Source organism: Melanostigma gelatinosum, assembly GCF_949748355.1.
Source record: "Melanostigma gelatinosum genome assembly, chromosome: 16".
Taxonomy (NCBI): Eukaryota; Metazoa; Chordata; class Actinopteri; order Perciformes; family Zoarcidae; genus Melanostigma; species Melanostigma gelatinosum.
Window position 1 is genome coordinate 3,870,608 of NC_136649.1, and position 15,699 is coordinate 3,886,306.

Consider the following 15,699-nt stretch of genomic DNA (forward strand, 5'->3'; position numbering starts at 1 on the left):
TGAGGATCAGCCAGAGGGATCAGCAGAGGAGAGGGAGTGATGGAAAAATAAAAAAAAATAAAAATGGAGAAGGATGGAGAGAAGAGAGACAGGGAGCAGGCATGTGAAAGTGTGCAGATAGAAAGATAGAATGACGGAGATATTGACAGAGACTACATGCAGTTGATATGACTGAATGTCTGAAATCCAGTAGTGCCAAAATAAAAGTATTTTGTTTGGCTGCACCGTAAACACATACAGCGATACGAAGAGATGTGTTTTATTTTACTTCCAAAACAATGTGGCTGAGTGTGTGTGTGCGGAGCAAACAGTCCTCTGTAGCTCTAAGGATTCCAAATTAGGGAAGGTGAGGGTTAAACTGGTAAAAGGTGAATTAAAACGCACTGTACATTGACAAGCTAGCAGTATAGGCAAGGCAAGTTTATTTGTTTCGCACATTTCAACAACAAGGTAATTCAAAGTGCTTCACATAAAACCATTAAAAGCATCAAAACACAAGGCAAAAGAAAAGGAGATTTAAAAACAATTAAAAAACAGTGTAAGAAATAAAATGCAGTAGTAAAATGCAGAAATGCAGGAAATTGATTGATATATGAATTGAATGTGGTTAAATTAAAGGCAGCAGCAAACAGAAAAGTCTTCAATCTTGATTTAAATGAGCTGAGGGTCTCAGCAGACCTGCAGCTTTCTGGGACTTTGTTCCAGATATGCGGAGCAGAAAAACAGAACTGGAGTGATGTGGTCCATCCTCCTGGTCTTAGTGAGGACTCGAGCTGCAGCTTTCTGACGGATTTTTTACAGAGACCTGTAAACACACCGTTACAGTAGTCCAGTCTGCTGAAGATAAATGCGTGGACAAGTTTTTCCAAATCCTGTTGAGACATAAATCCTCTAATCCTTGATATATTCTTCAGGTGATAGTAGGCTGATTTTGTAATTGTCTTGATATGGCTGTTCAGGTTGAGATCTGAATCCATAACTACACCTAGATTTCTGGCTTGGTTTGTGGGTTTTAACATCAGTGACTGAAGCTGAGCGGTGATTTTCAATTGTTCGTCCTTGGTACCAAAAACAATTACTTCTGTTTTATCTTTGTTTAATTGAAGAAAATTCTGGCACATCCAGTTGTTGATTTTTTCAATGCAGTTACCCAGCCATTGTATGGGATTATAGTCCCCTGGTGACATAGTTATGTAGATTTGTGTGTCGTCTGCATAATTATGATAACACACTTTGTTGTTTTCCATAATCTGAGCTAGTGGAAGCATGTAGATGTTGAACAGAGGAGGCCCCAGTATTGAACCTTGGGGAACACCACATGTCATTTTAGTCAGCTCTGATGTGTAATCAGCTACAGACACAAAGTATTCTCGGCTCTTCAAGTAGGATTCAAACCAGTTAAGTGCTGTGCCAGAGAGTCCCACCAAGATTTTTTGTCTTTCTAGGAGTATGGCATGGTCGACCGTGTCGAATGCAGCACTGAGATCTAGTAACAAGAGCAGTTTCAGTGCTGTGGTGCTGTCGAAAGCCTGACTGGAAAGCATCAAAGCAGTTATTTACGGTCAAGAAGTTGGTCAGCTGTTGGAAAACCGCTTTTTCAATTATTTTACTTAAAAATGGGAGGTTTGATATTGGCCTATAATTTTTCATCGTTGCGGAGTCTAAACTAGCTTTCTTTAGGAGTGGTTTAATAACTGCAGTTTTTAGGGCTTGTGGGAAGACACCTGAGAGAAGGGATGTGTTTACAATTTGTAAGAGATCAGTGGTCATGCAGTTTGAAATATTTTTGAAAAAGTGTGTTGGTAGAATATCCAAGCAGCAGGAGGATGACTTCAGATGTTGTATAATGTCTTCTAGGCTTCTGCGGTCGATTGAATGAAATTGTGTCATGATATTTGAATGGATGTTATTCAGAGATCGGGACAACACATATCCTGTGGTTGGTGTGGAGGCACTGACTGCTTGTCTAATTTTCTGAATTTTGTCAGTAAAAAAGGAGGCAAATTGATTGCATGCCCAAGTGGATTGGAGCTCAGCAGCTACCGACACTGGAGGGTTTGTTAGCCTGTCGACGGTAGCAAATAAGGCGCGTGTATTGTTCTTGTTTTTGGTTATGATGTCGGAGAAGAATGACTGCCTTGCATTTCTAAGTTCCAAATTATAATTGCGAAGTCTCTCTTTATAGATGTCACAGTGAACCTGGAGATTAGTTTTTCGCCACCTGCGCTCAGCTTTCCGACACTCTCGTTTCTCTATTTTGACCAGCGTAGCATTTCTCCAAGGAGATCTTTGCTTACCCGAGACAACCTTCACTTTAGTGGGTGCAATGGCATCAATAATATTTTTAACTTTAAAATTGAAGCCATCTACAAGCTCATTGACTGAGAGGCAAGAGAGGGCTGGTGTGGAGGAGAACTTCTGAATAAATAGTTCATTGGTGTTTTCAGAGATGTAACGCTTTGTCACAACCTTGGTTTGGACATTTGTGTGCAAGGAGATTGCACTCTCAAAGAAAACACAGAAATGATCAGAGAGTGCAACATCAGTCACAGCAACCTTGGAAATGTTTACACCTTTGGTGATGATTAGGTCCAGAGTGTGCCCCCTGTTGTGGGTATAGGAGGAATAGTGTGGACAGATGGAGGCTGAATGCAAAGACAATCGATCATCCTTCCTGTCATTTTTCTTTTTTGTAAGAGTTGGAATGACAGGAGGATTGCCGACATAAAGAACCTCCGAACATTTGGACGCTGAATAGATGGAGTTCCTACGACAGCCTGTACCAACACTGAAATCCAGCGGTGCCAACGAAAAAAAAAGCTGAGCCAATTTCTGGAGTTGTCCACAGCTGCTGCTACTTTCACCATCTCGTAAGACGAGAGCTGATTTAAACAATACCCTAAGCCGTCTTGATGTGAATTTCATTCTAGCATTATGTGACATTGTGAACATTCGTGGAAGCTCGGGTTAACGCAGGAAGCTCCTGAATGTCGCCGTCTATCAAAAGGCAGAAAGGACGTGCAACAAAACGAGGCTTTCCTCTTCACTGGAGCCAACACAGAGGCGGCGGGCAGGGCCACGAACAGAAGACTAACGAGGGTCAGCGAGGACGAGGACACGGACGAGCAGATCCGCGCCAACACATCCGCATGCTAAATAAAGTAACATCCACAGTAAATGCAACACATGCAAGCGTTTGTTTTCAAACAACGGTGAAGAAGACATACATTTTTCTTTTTTTCCACCCTGGGTCATGAATTAACACACTCCCACACAGCTGACAAAAAAGGTGCACAAAAGGCATGCAAGCGGAGCATATTCATGCACGGCCTTGATATGTACAGATATCTTGCAAGACAAAAGAGGCAACAGGAGAAGAGGGACGGTAAACGAGAGCTTGGCTTTGGCACGGCACGGTTAAGCCTCTGCATTTTTTAAAATGTTTCTTAAAGGGGTTTAGATGAGGAAGGGTTTGTTCTATAGCTCCTCCCCCACCCCTCTCCATCCCCATAGCTTCCTGCTCTCCACTTCTACATGCCTTTAGCCTCCTTCTGTCTGTTCTCCTCACGCAACTGGGGGGGGTGGCACTCTGGTCTAGAGTCATGGTGAGGAGTCAGTCTCCCTCTCACACACACATGCAGCTCCATCATAAAAACGTGCAGACATATGCAATGTTCACGCACAGGTTGAACAAACACAGGGCTTTTCAGCAATTTTTCAACAACCGCAACAGCACTCTGGGTGAAAGCCTCTGGAACCAAGTGGATGCTCTGTGCAGAGGTGTCCGTCAGAAGAGCACGTTCCTCGCTAAGAACATAGCAACCAAGAATGCTCTGCACACGTCAGCCACAGAGAGCCAAAATAAGAATGTCAGCATAGATCCTAAAGATGGGTTCTTTGTCATCAGAGCTTCATACTCGGGCTGCAACTAACGGCTATTTTGAGAATTAACCTGTCCAATAACATATTTTTTTAGCATATAAAAAGAAAAACAAATATTTACAGTTTTTATAAATAAATAAAAAATGAAATTAGCTAATTAGCGTTAGCTAAATCTGCCATCTCCAGCAGGTCTGTGTCTGTTTTGACTGACAAAAGAACAATTACAGTGTAATTAAAAAAACAGTTGCGACGGACAGAAATACAACCCCGCGTCGTTGTATTTGTGATGGTTTAATTTAGCCGGCGTTAGCTTTATCAAGTGTTAGCTTTAAAAAGTGCTTTATCAAGAGCCCAACTTCATGGATCATCACAAAACAAAGAGCACGCAAACGGCTGTCCAATTCATTTGTTTCTAAATCACAACCTGTAATCGTGCCTCTGCACTTCATGCTTCCGCCATGTTTCCAAGGAGACGCCGTCACTTAAGACATTTAAAAAAACAACATAAAATGAAACATCTTTGAGGTTGTGCTACATCAAGGTTAGTAGATCAAAAGGAGATACAGCTCTCTCTCTCTCTCTCTCTCTCGTGTTGCTCTAACACATGCACAGCACGGGGAGGACAACAAATAAGGATCATGTAGGACAAGCACGTGACCTCTGTGTTGGTGTCATTAGGATATTGTGTTGCTGTTGCTGCATGGATCCTGTCACAGTTTATTCTTTATACATTGGGAGAGGAGGAGCGCCTGTGTGTGCGTGTGTGTATCTGCATTAGCGCTTGTGCTGGAGAGTAAGAGATAAGTGAATACGCACCGTAAATGAGAGCGACAGATATGTAATTTGCAAAAAAAACATGGGATGAAAACGGCAGGCGATAGAAGAAGGGAGGGGGACAAAACAGAGAGGAGCCACAGAGGAGCATGGGAGACGAGGATGAAATAGGAACGTTGGCAGGATGGGAGAGAGCGAGAAGAAGAGAGAGAGGGAGAGAGAGTGGTAGTAGTGGAGGTGTGGTGGCTCTTAACCTTGTGCGACGGGGCGTGTGCTTGTAAATAAACATCAGCCTGAGATTATTCCGAGCACGAAGGCCCAGACCGTGGGGCCCTGAGGTCAGAGTGGGCCCATACCTGGCTCTGTCTCACACGCCCGCCCGCACGCACACACACACACACACACACACACACACACACACACACACACACACACACACACACACACACACACACACACACACACACACACACACACACACACACACACACACACACACACACACACACGTTGTGTTAGAGCCTATTCAAATACTGGTGTACGGACACAAACACATGAAAACAGACACATATATTTGGGATGTAAAAAAAAAACACGAGCATGCATGATCTGAACACACACTCATCCGCACACACAGACACACACATTCAAATGTAAAGTGGCAAATGCACACAAACGCGCACGCTAAATCTAGCAAGACAAAAACAAAGTGGATTTGAACAAAGAGAATACGCACACTGCTGAAGTACCCACTCACACAGTGCCCACAGACTCACAGAAAGCATTGCATACAATCCTGCATACACACACACACACACACACACACACACACACACACACACACACACACACACACACACACACACACACACACACACACACACACACACACACACACACACACACACACACACTCCGTCTCTGTACTGTTAACACCCCAGATGTTCGCAGACATCCAGTCATCCCGAGCTCAGACGCTGTGTGTCATCCATCTAGTTTTTTTTTTGTTCTTCCCTTGTTGTTTTTGAGGAACCGACTGATGAGTGCAGACACTGGGATGTGGGATTATTCACAATGACATAATATGGCGCGAGATTCTCAGCACAATCGCACTAATCCGTCGACTACCTCTTAAGCAACCTGGAAATGGGAGGCGGAGTGAGTGGGGGCCCTGTGGCTCTAAAGGTATCTTTTCTTTACTAGTGAGTTACTACAACTAACTTTTCATCGTCCCCTCACACTGTGGGAATGTGTCTGATCTAAGGACAATACAGCGGCGACTAACGGTTATTTTCCATTATCGACCCATCTCCAGACTATTTTCAAGATTAATCGTTCGGTGCATAAAATGTCAGAAAAAAGTGAAATATGTCTTTACTTCAAAATTGTTTGTGATTATTTGTCGAATTGTAATTCTAAAAGGAAAATGAATCCTGCATCAATAAATACAATGCTTTTACGTATACGTAGTGGCTGTATAATGAAAGGTATTAATGACAGACTCATTTCACGGACAAAGTGACACAGTACACAAATGATTGTAGCATCATCATTCCATTTAGATTGAAATCGTGAAACCACCTATGAGCACATAACATCAACCTTTTCTAAACAGGTTATAATCTCAGTTTACATGGGGATGAATCCAGTTGATTCACACTCAATGTTTAACTTTAAGGTTGTTAGGGTCCCAAAATTTGATCAAATCTGCTGTCTTGATATTGTGGTGTGACAAAAAAAAAAAATCACGATCTCCATCAAAACTGAATTAACTGATAGGAACAACAGAAACATATGCATTGTATATGTGGTGTGCTTACTGTTCAATGCTGGGGGAGAGGTAGAGTTTTGGGAAGACTTGGGTGGCCTCAGCATCCTCAAAGCTCACTGAGAGAAGGGCCACATCCTCTCCAGGGTCCACCGCTGTGTCCTGAGGAAGACAAAGCCAGGTTGGTAATGTTACTCGGTAAAACCACTATCTATAGGCAGAACACCATTGGTATGAAGCTGGGACTCATTTACATAGCCACAGCCTGCACTGGGATCGTTGCGAGTTGTGGACTGGGGTTTGCATGAAGTGAACTAGTTTGTCGGACATAACGGATAAACTTCTATCGTACTAAATGTAACAGTCCACACTGAATTCGAGACCACAGGACCCTAGGCGTTTCTTCTACTCAAAGTCTTTTTTCTGTTTCTTTAATGGTGCACACTTGTTTGTATAAACAAAATGAGCACTTGAATTTACGCCTGCCTACTTTTTCTCGCTTGGTCATCAGAGAAAATTACTCTACTTCTCTCTTGATTTATTACCTCAGTAAACATTGTAAACATGAGTTTATGGTCTCAATCTCCAGTTTCAAGTCTTCTTCAATACAGCATGATGTTCATTGAGTAAACTATGGTCCATTTAGAGTCAAACAGACCATAAAGCAGAGTATGATTTAGGGCGGGACTACCTTGTGATTGACAGGTTGCTACCGCTACCAGAGTCGTATACGGCGTTTCTTCGTCACTTTATTGCAGTCCAAATATGGTCACTTTTATTCACTGGTTATAAAAAAAACAAGATGGCAACAGCCAAAATGATTAACTCAAAGCTTCAAAACCGCAAATCGCCACCTTAACGTGGTGGAGGAGTTTGAGTGGCTCAGTGATCCTGGGAGCTATGTTGTCCGGGGCATTAGCCCCTGGTAGGGTCTCCCGAGGCAAACATGTTTCAGGGGAGAACCCAGACTAAGAGCGGTTCAAAACGACCCTTATGATAAGTAGCCCACGGACTTCAGCCACCTCGCCCGGACCAGGGAAACCGGGGCACCCTCCTGGAGCCAGACCCAAGAGGGGAGCTCGTAGGCGAGCGTCTGGTGGCCGGGTCAGGTGCAATGCAGACCGGGCGGTGGGTCAGGGGGGAGGCTTGGGCATGCCGATCGCCGGCAGCATAGACTAGCTCTAGGGACGTGGAACGTCACCTCGCTAGCAGGGAAAGAGCCAGAGCTGGTGCAGCAATACCAGCTAGATATAGTTGGACTCACCTCCACACACAGCGTTGGCTCTGGAACCAAGCTCCTGGAGAGGGGTTGGACTTTGTCCTTTTCTAGAGTTGCCCAGGGTGAGAGGCGCCGGGCGGGAGTGGGGATACTCACAAGCCCCCGCCTGAGCGCCGCTGTGTTCGAGTTCTCCCCGGAGAACGAGAGGGTCGCCTCCATGCGCCTACGGGTTGCGGGGAGCAAGGCTCCGACTGTGGTTTGTGCTTATGCACCAAACAGCAGTTCGGAGTATCCGGCCTTCTTGGAGTCGGTGGGAGGGGTCCTGGAAAGGGCGCCGCCTACCGACTCCATAGTTCTCCTGGGGGACTTCAACGCTCACGTGGGCAATGACGGAGAGACCTGGCAGTGGGTGATTGGGAGGAATGGCTTGCCCGATCTGAACCCGAATGGTGTTTCGTTATTGGACTTCTGTGCTTGCCACGGTTTGGCCATAACGAACACCATGTTTGAACATAAGGTGGCTCATAAGTGTACCTGGTACCAGAACACCTTAGGCCGGAGATCAATGATCGACTTTGTAATCGTATCATTTGATTTGCGGCCGTATGTCTTGGACATTCGGGTGAGGAGAGGAGCAGAGCTGTCAACTGATCACCACCTGGTGGTGAGTTGGATCAGATGGCAGGGGCCCCGGTTGGAAAGACCCGGAAAGCCCAAACGTGTAGTGAGGGTGAACTGGGAACATCTGGCGGAGGACCCTGTCTGGGAGGTCTTTAACTCCCACCTCCAGAAGAACTTCTCACACATCCCGAGGGGGGTTGGGGACACGGAATCTGAATGGACAATGTTCAAAGCCTCTATTGTGGACGCAGCCGCTAGGAGCTGTGGCCGGAAGGTCATCGGTGCCTGTCGTGGCGGCAACCCGAGAACCCGGTGGTGGACACCGGAGGTGAGGGAAGCAGTCAAGCTGAAGGAGACCTTCAAGGCCTGGTTGGCCCAGGGGTCTCCTGAAGCAGCTGGCAGGCCAGAAGGGCTGCAGCTGCGGTGGTCGCAAATGCTAAAACTCGGGCATGGGAGGAGTTCGGGGAGGCCATGGAGAAGGACTTTTGGTTGGCCTCAAGGAGGTTCTAGCAAACCATCCGACGGCTCCGACGGCAGGGCTTACCCCAGGCTGTTCTCAGCAGGGGGGGGGGGGGGGCGGGGGGAATGCTAACCCGGATGGAGGACATCGTCGGGCGGTGGAAAGAGCACTTTGAGGAACTCCTAAACCCGACCAACATGTCCTCTGCAGAGGAGGCAGCGCCTGAGGACCTAGGGGGAGGCTCACTCATATCCTTGGCAGAGGTCGCTGAGGTAGTTAAAAAGCTCCTTGGTGGCAAGGCGCCGGGGGTGGATGAGATCCGCCCTGAGATGCTGAAAGCGCTGGACATAGTTGGGCTGTCCTGGCTGACACGCCTCTTCAATGTCGCATGGGGGTCGGGATCAGTGCCCATGGAATGGCAGACCAGGGTGGTGGTTCCCATCTTCAAAAAGGGGGACCGGAGAGTGTGCTCGAACTACCGGGGTATCATACTACTCAGCCTCCCGGGGAAGGCTTATGCCAGGGTGCTGGAAAGGAGGCTCCGACCGCTTGTCGAACCTCAGATTCAAGAGGAGCAGTGCGATTCTGTCCCGGCCGTGGAACAGTGGACCAGCTCTTTACCCTCGCAAGACTACTGGAGGGGTTCTGGGAGTTTGCCCAACCAGTCTACATGTGCTTTGTGGACTTGGAGAAGACTTTCGAGCGAGAGATCGACAGGCGGATCGGTGCGGCTGCAGCAGTAAAGCAGGCGCTGCACCGGACCGTCTTGGTGAAGAGGGAGCTGAGCCGGAAGGCAAAGCTCTCAATTTACCACTCGGCCTACGTTCCTGCCCTCACCTATGGTCACGAACTCTGGGTCGTGACCGAAAGGACAAGGTCGCGGCTACAAGCGGCCGAAATGAGTTTCCTCCGTAGGGTGGCCGGGCTCAGCCTTATGCTGCGTTCACACCGGTCACGTTGATTTTTTGACGTGCGTCGAGATTACATACAAAGTATATGCACAGACGCGATGAGACTGGCGTGCCGCGATTTTGCGATGGCGCGGCGCGTAGGACGCGTTTTTGCGTTGGACGCCGCAAAATCGCCAACGCGCAAGTTGAAATTTTTCAACTTCTGCAAAATAATCGCGTGACGCTGTGACACGATAGCCTATCAGCGTTGAGTTGCTCCCCTGGTCATCACTGACAGGAAATAAACACAGGAAATAAATCCTGTAGCAGTCTGTGTTCACCCAGAGCCTCATATCCTCATATCAATAGAGACCGGACCAAACTATGTGTATACATGTGTGTGTAAACCATACGGTACAAACAATGAATAGATGCTGCCGTATTTACGTCTACATGACGTTATTGAGTGCTGGTGGAGCTGCTACGATGTTAGCATAGCCTAGCACCGATCCATCAGAGCTCCATTGAGAAGACAAGTAGCCTACAAATCGGTATCATTACGTAGTTATTTCGGAGTCCCTTTTTGTCGGAGAAGACAAGTACAAATCGGCATCTTTACGTAGATATTTCGGAGTCCCTTTTTGTCGGTTTATTTTCCGTTGAATCACAGCCAAATCAGTTTATGTTGTGTTCCTACAGCTGTAGTAAACAGCGACCGGTGGCTTGCTAGACACAGTGAATACAGCTCGATACAATCCACGGAGCTCCTCTGAACAATATTATGAACCAGACATGACGGCGTTTGGCATTCCGACGTTTGAGGGACTTCCACAACACGTACAAAGCAGCAATTATCCTTTTTCCTTATACGGTTGAAAGCGGAAAGAAATGATGGCCAGGTGAACGGCTTCCAGTCGATAAACCACGCCCCCTCTCCGGCGCTACGCGATTTTGCGGCGTTTGGTGTGAACACGACCGGCGGCGCGTTGGATGCGATTTTGCAGTGCGTCAAAAAATCAACGCGACCGGTGTGAACGCAGCATAAGAGATAGGGTAAGGAATTCGGTCATCAGGAGGGAGCTTTGAGTCGAGCCGCTACTCCATCGCGTCGAAAGGAGTCAGCTGAGGTGGTTCGGGCATCTAATTAGGATGCCTCCTGGACGCCTCCCACTAGAGGTTTTCCAGGCACGTCCAACTGGGAAGAGACCCCGGGGAAGACCCAGAACACGCTGGAGAGATTACATCTCCCAGCTGGCCTGGGAACGCCTCGGGATCCCCCAGAATGAGCTGGAACATGTTGCCGGTGAGAGGGAGGTCTGGGTCAGCCTGCTTGGCCTGCTGCCACCGCGACCCGACCCCGGATAAGCGGAGGAAAATGGATGGATGGAAGCTTCAAAACCACAGTCCACAAACCAATAGGCGACAACAATGTTCACTTTTATATATACATATTTACTATGTACAATCTATGGTGTGGGAGAAAGACTTTTAGGGAGGAGATTGTTACAAGTTTCAAGGTAGTCACGTATCCATAAAATAAGCTATTTAAGCTATTTCAATTTCCAAGTTGTCGAAGATGAAACCCTAATTTTCTGAGAGATCTGAAAGGATTCCGATTTAATACAGTATTAAGATTTGATTTAAACCCAACCCTGGGGATCACAATCTTCTATGTGTGCACAACAAGTGGGCAAGTCCCAAAATATTGAAGGCGATGGAGAAGAGGAAAGACACCAGAAGAAACATCTGTTTCGTTTCATGCCACATTAGCGTCAACAGCTGCACTACGCGGCTGAGCTGATGACTGGGAGCACCAATGAAGTCATGTGTGAGATGGATGCAGAGGCCACCCGGAGCTGCTCGCTGCAAACCTCGTCTGTCTCTCCAAGGTTCTAATTTCTCATTCTGTGATGTTTTTCCTCGAGCATCGCTACTTCTCAGGCACTGTCATTGTGAGTGCAATTCCACATCAAGTACCATTCTGGGTTCTCTCTCTCCCGACAGAGGCTCGGCGGCGTTATTCAAATGTCTTACAGATGGTTTGAACTCATCCATTTGTTATAATCGCTCCCTGCCGTGGTGAGAGGAAATCTAACCACCACACATGATGGACAGAGGCACAGCGCAACCAGTTTGCAGCATGGCTGCCTGAAACGTGATCGAGCTCATTAACCGATTACACACGCTCTGCTGATCACAAAACCAAACTGACCGTTGGTTTGAGAAAAAAAACACGTGAGTGGGTGGAAAAATAGATTCCTTCAGTGCACATTTCCTCTCCAAGCGGAGTGGAATTAATTTTTCTGCATGTAATCTAAAGACTGACCATTAAAGAAAGAAAACAATTAAATTAACATAACATTATTGTAGCATGGGATACAAATGTATTGGACCTAAATAAACTAAATCCACAGTGAATTTATACAGAAGCACACGCAGATATCAACAGTCACAACAATGGCTGCAGCTCTGCTGACTATCATGCAGTCTGACTTGTCGGGCAGATACATTAGGGGGTAAAGACATAAAGAGTAGAAGGGAGGCAGTGAAAGACAGCGGGCTGTGTGGCATCCAAAAGTGTTGCCTGATGGAATCAGCTCACATCAATACAGTGTGCATCAGTAAACAAGAACTGCTCTCTGTCCCACAGCAGCGCTCGCGGCTTCAGCCGCTGACGATATGGGACAGATAGGAACAGGCGTGGGGATGTGCGGCTAGGGTGGAGGTGGGGGTTTGGGAAAAGATTGTTTTGCTCCAGTTTGTAGCTGTCAAGTCCCATTCTCATCTTTATAGGTGATTTAATGGGTGCTCGCTTTGGACTGGGACAGAGCAAACAGACAGATGAGACCCAACAGGAAGGTGAGAAGGCCAGGAGAGGAACATAGGGCAGCTCTGTACGGGCTGCAGTGGACCAATCCCCCGTTTCGGTCGGACTAAAGGCGCTGTTGAAGGGAGAGCCTTTTTGTGAAATAATTCAGACTCATCTCATCCCAGCAGACAGCGAAGGGCTGTCACAAGTCATATTGCATCAATGAAACAAACTAAATGCAGACCCTTTAACTTTTTGCTCATGCCATTCTAAATAAATGTGCTTGAAGCTAATGTGGCATGAAACGAAACAGCAAAGGAGCTGAAGCTTTGTAGATGAAAATATTCTTTTTGGCCTTGTTAAGTATAACTTTACATGTTTATTTCACAAACTTTTATATAAAATTGGTAAGTAGCACATATACACTGAGTCAGGTTTGATCACCAGTAATCTCTTCCAGTGTATGAGCCTCTAATGAAATAGCATTTAAAAAAAGAGTAAGAATCTACAGCCACATTATTGGCTCTGTGAGGCTGTACTTAAAGTCATTCTCATGCAGTCACAAAGCTGTGCTTAGAGATAAATGCTAACATCAGTAACATTAGAAATTATGTTCACCACCTATAATGTTTACCATGTTCACAATCTTGAGCTAAAATTTTAGCATGCTAATATGCTAATTAGCGCAAACACAAATGAGTTTTTCTGGTATATTCTTAAAATACAAAAACTACTGGACAAATAAAAATTTGGAGCTGGTGAATGGGTTGTGTCTAAATGTTAACCCTCAATTTGAGAAACTCTCCCAAGACGGTTATAGTTAGGCATTTACCTTGAATCGTTAAGGTTCGTTAAGGTAAATGATTAAGGTTGGTTAAAGGTAAAGTACTGACCTCCAATGTTTACGGTTAGGCACTGACCTCCAATAGTTAAGGTTAGTCATTGACCTCCAATGGTTAAGGTTAGTCATTGGCCTCTAATGGTTAAGGTTAGTCATTGGCCTCTAATGGTTAAGGTTAGTCATTGGCCTCTAATAGTTAAGGTTAGTCATTGGCCTACAATGGTTAAGGTTAGTCATTGGCCTCTAATAGTTAAGGTTAGTCATTGGCCTACAATGGTTAAGATTAGTTATTGGCCTCTAATAGTTAATGTTAGTCATTGGCCTCTAATAGTTAAGGTTAGTCATTGGCCTCTAATAGTTAATGTTAGTCATTGGCCTCTAATGGTTAAGGTTAGTCATTGGCCTCTAATGGTTAAGGTTAGTCATTGGCCTCTAATGGTTAAGGTTAGTCATTGGCCTCTAATGGTTAAGGTTAGTCATTGGCCTCTAATGGTTAAGGTTAAGCACTGGCGATAGAACATCAGTCAATGAGAGAACTTTGACTAAACATTGGGTGATAAAACAGTTCAGCGTTTCAACAGAGTCTAAGAGAAATAGAGAGACCAGTCATTTGCGACTGTCCAATTGCTACGATTTAAAAAGAAATGCTTAAAAAAACAACTTGCTGAGAGTGAAAGAAATATGTTTGTCTCTGAAGATTTTGCACTGCTCAAATTTCATGATCCCATTTTATGGCAAAACTTTTTTCATGCTCCTTGAAGTGGCATGTTTAAAGTAAATTAAAGTGTATAGGGCCAATACAAATGCTTTACTTCACAGCTGGTTTTGGTTATGGAGTACACAGTGTGCTGAAGTGGTGTCCTAGCAGTGCGGTAGTAATTTAGAGGCATTTAAAAACTCTCTCATGATTTTCTTCTCCCAAAATACAGGAAGTTGTGGAAAGATAGCCTAATGAGAACATAAATTGACCTTTTAACCTGCCTGCCTTGAAACCATTACTTAAATTGGAACAAAAGAGTGCTTCACTTTGTAATGAAATAAAAGCTCCCAAATGGCTGTTAATGTGCACATATACACATCTTAAGCCCGTTTAACCAAATACACTCAAGGGCAACTGAGTTAGTAGAGAAGCAGCTTTAAAAAAGGCTCCTGCCCAACAGGCCACAGGCAGGACCTTAATGAAGAGACTTCTTCATTGGTAAGTAATGAGCACTGAAATGGCCTGGGCCGGATGAGGGGGGATGGATGTTAAAGCAGTATTTACTACATGGTCCTGGGGGGATTTGACTCAACTGCTCAAGGACTGGATTTAAGAAAGCGGGCGAGGAGTATGCACGAGCATGTGTGCGTGGACATCAAGGTTAGAGGGTGCCTCCGAGTCAAACCCATTCACGTGGCCGCCACCACCACCCCGCGTCCTCCATCCTCCTTACTCTTTCAGTCACATGCGTTCACGAACACGCACAAATGCACAGGCCCTTCTTCCTTGTGTCTCCCGATGCCCCGGCATCTCCTCTGTGTCGCATGTGACAGGTTGGAGATGTGACAGCTGTCCTTATGCCAGACCAAGTCTGGCCAAAGTCGCAACACACATAAACACAGTCATCTGCAAACGCTACACGGGGGCTCCACTGCAGGGCTGGTACGGAGGAGGTAAGGGCACTTTGTCCGCCTTCTTCGCCCAACTTTAAATGTCATGCCCAACTTAATGGGGCCACTTGACTGACAGCAGGGTTGTTGTGCAAGGACATGTCCAGCTTCTAGGCGAGCAGCTTAAAGTGCACTTGTACATGTGCTGGACACACAAAGAGTACAAGGCAGTGGCTGCAATTCAGGTAGAACATTTTGAGGAACACCGGATCTTCACTTGGTGATCAAAGCTAGCTTGGATCGCTTTCTCACCTAACCTGTTTGGTTCCATGAAAACAAACATTGGTGTAATCCAATAATGGCTCCAAATACAAACTCAAGCACAATTTAAACTACAGGGGCTCATTACTCAGGAGATTTTTTTTCCATTCACTTTCCAGACGTTGCAATTCTTCCAACAAAACATTTCAATGTTCTGTTAGACATGTTGAAACTCATCACATAGCAGCACTAAAATGCATCTTCCACGTTCAATGTCAAAAGCCTTGAAGAAAGCATAAGCACAACCATCAGCTAGTACAACATGCTAAATAATACTTGGAGTCCTACAACAGAATAAAGTGACATACTGAATTATACATTTGTGCCAGCATTTTCACAAGTTTGACAGAGACATACGCCATCGCACCCTGAGGGCGGTAAGCACAGGGTCAAGGTGGCAGCTGCCAAAATGTCTCATTGCATGACATGAAATGTTCTGATTGAGAACAAGAGTTGAGGATATTGTTCCTAATGATGTGGAGCTGCTGCTTGTGGGGAGGGGATGAGCAGAGATGTGGTGTACT

At 45.7% G+C, this 15,699-nt stretch overlaps 1 protein-coding gene across 4 annotated transcripts in view; it reads right to left on the reverse strand.

The window, feature by feature from the left end:
- babam2 (BRISC and BRCA1 A complex member 2) overlaps window positions 1-15,699 on the reverse strand; it is a 97,023-nt gene that overhangs the window by 27,230 nt on the left and 54,094 nt on the right. For all 4 annotated transcript variants that reach the window (XM_079286647.1, XM_079286648.1, XM_079286649.1 and 1 more), the window contains exon 7: window positions 6,477-6,586. In XM_079286647.1, coding sequence (XP_079142773.1) covers window positions 6,477-6,586 — 110 coding nt within the window. The remainder of the gene's footprint in view (window positions 1-6,476; window positions 6,587-15,699) is intronic.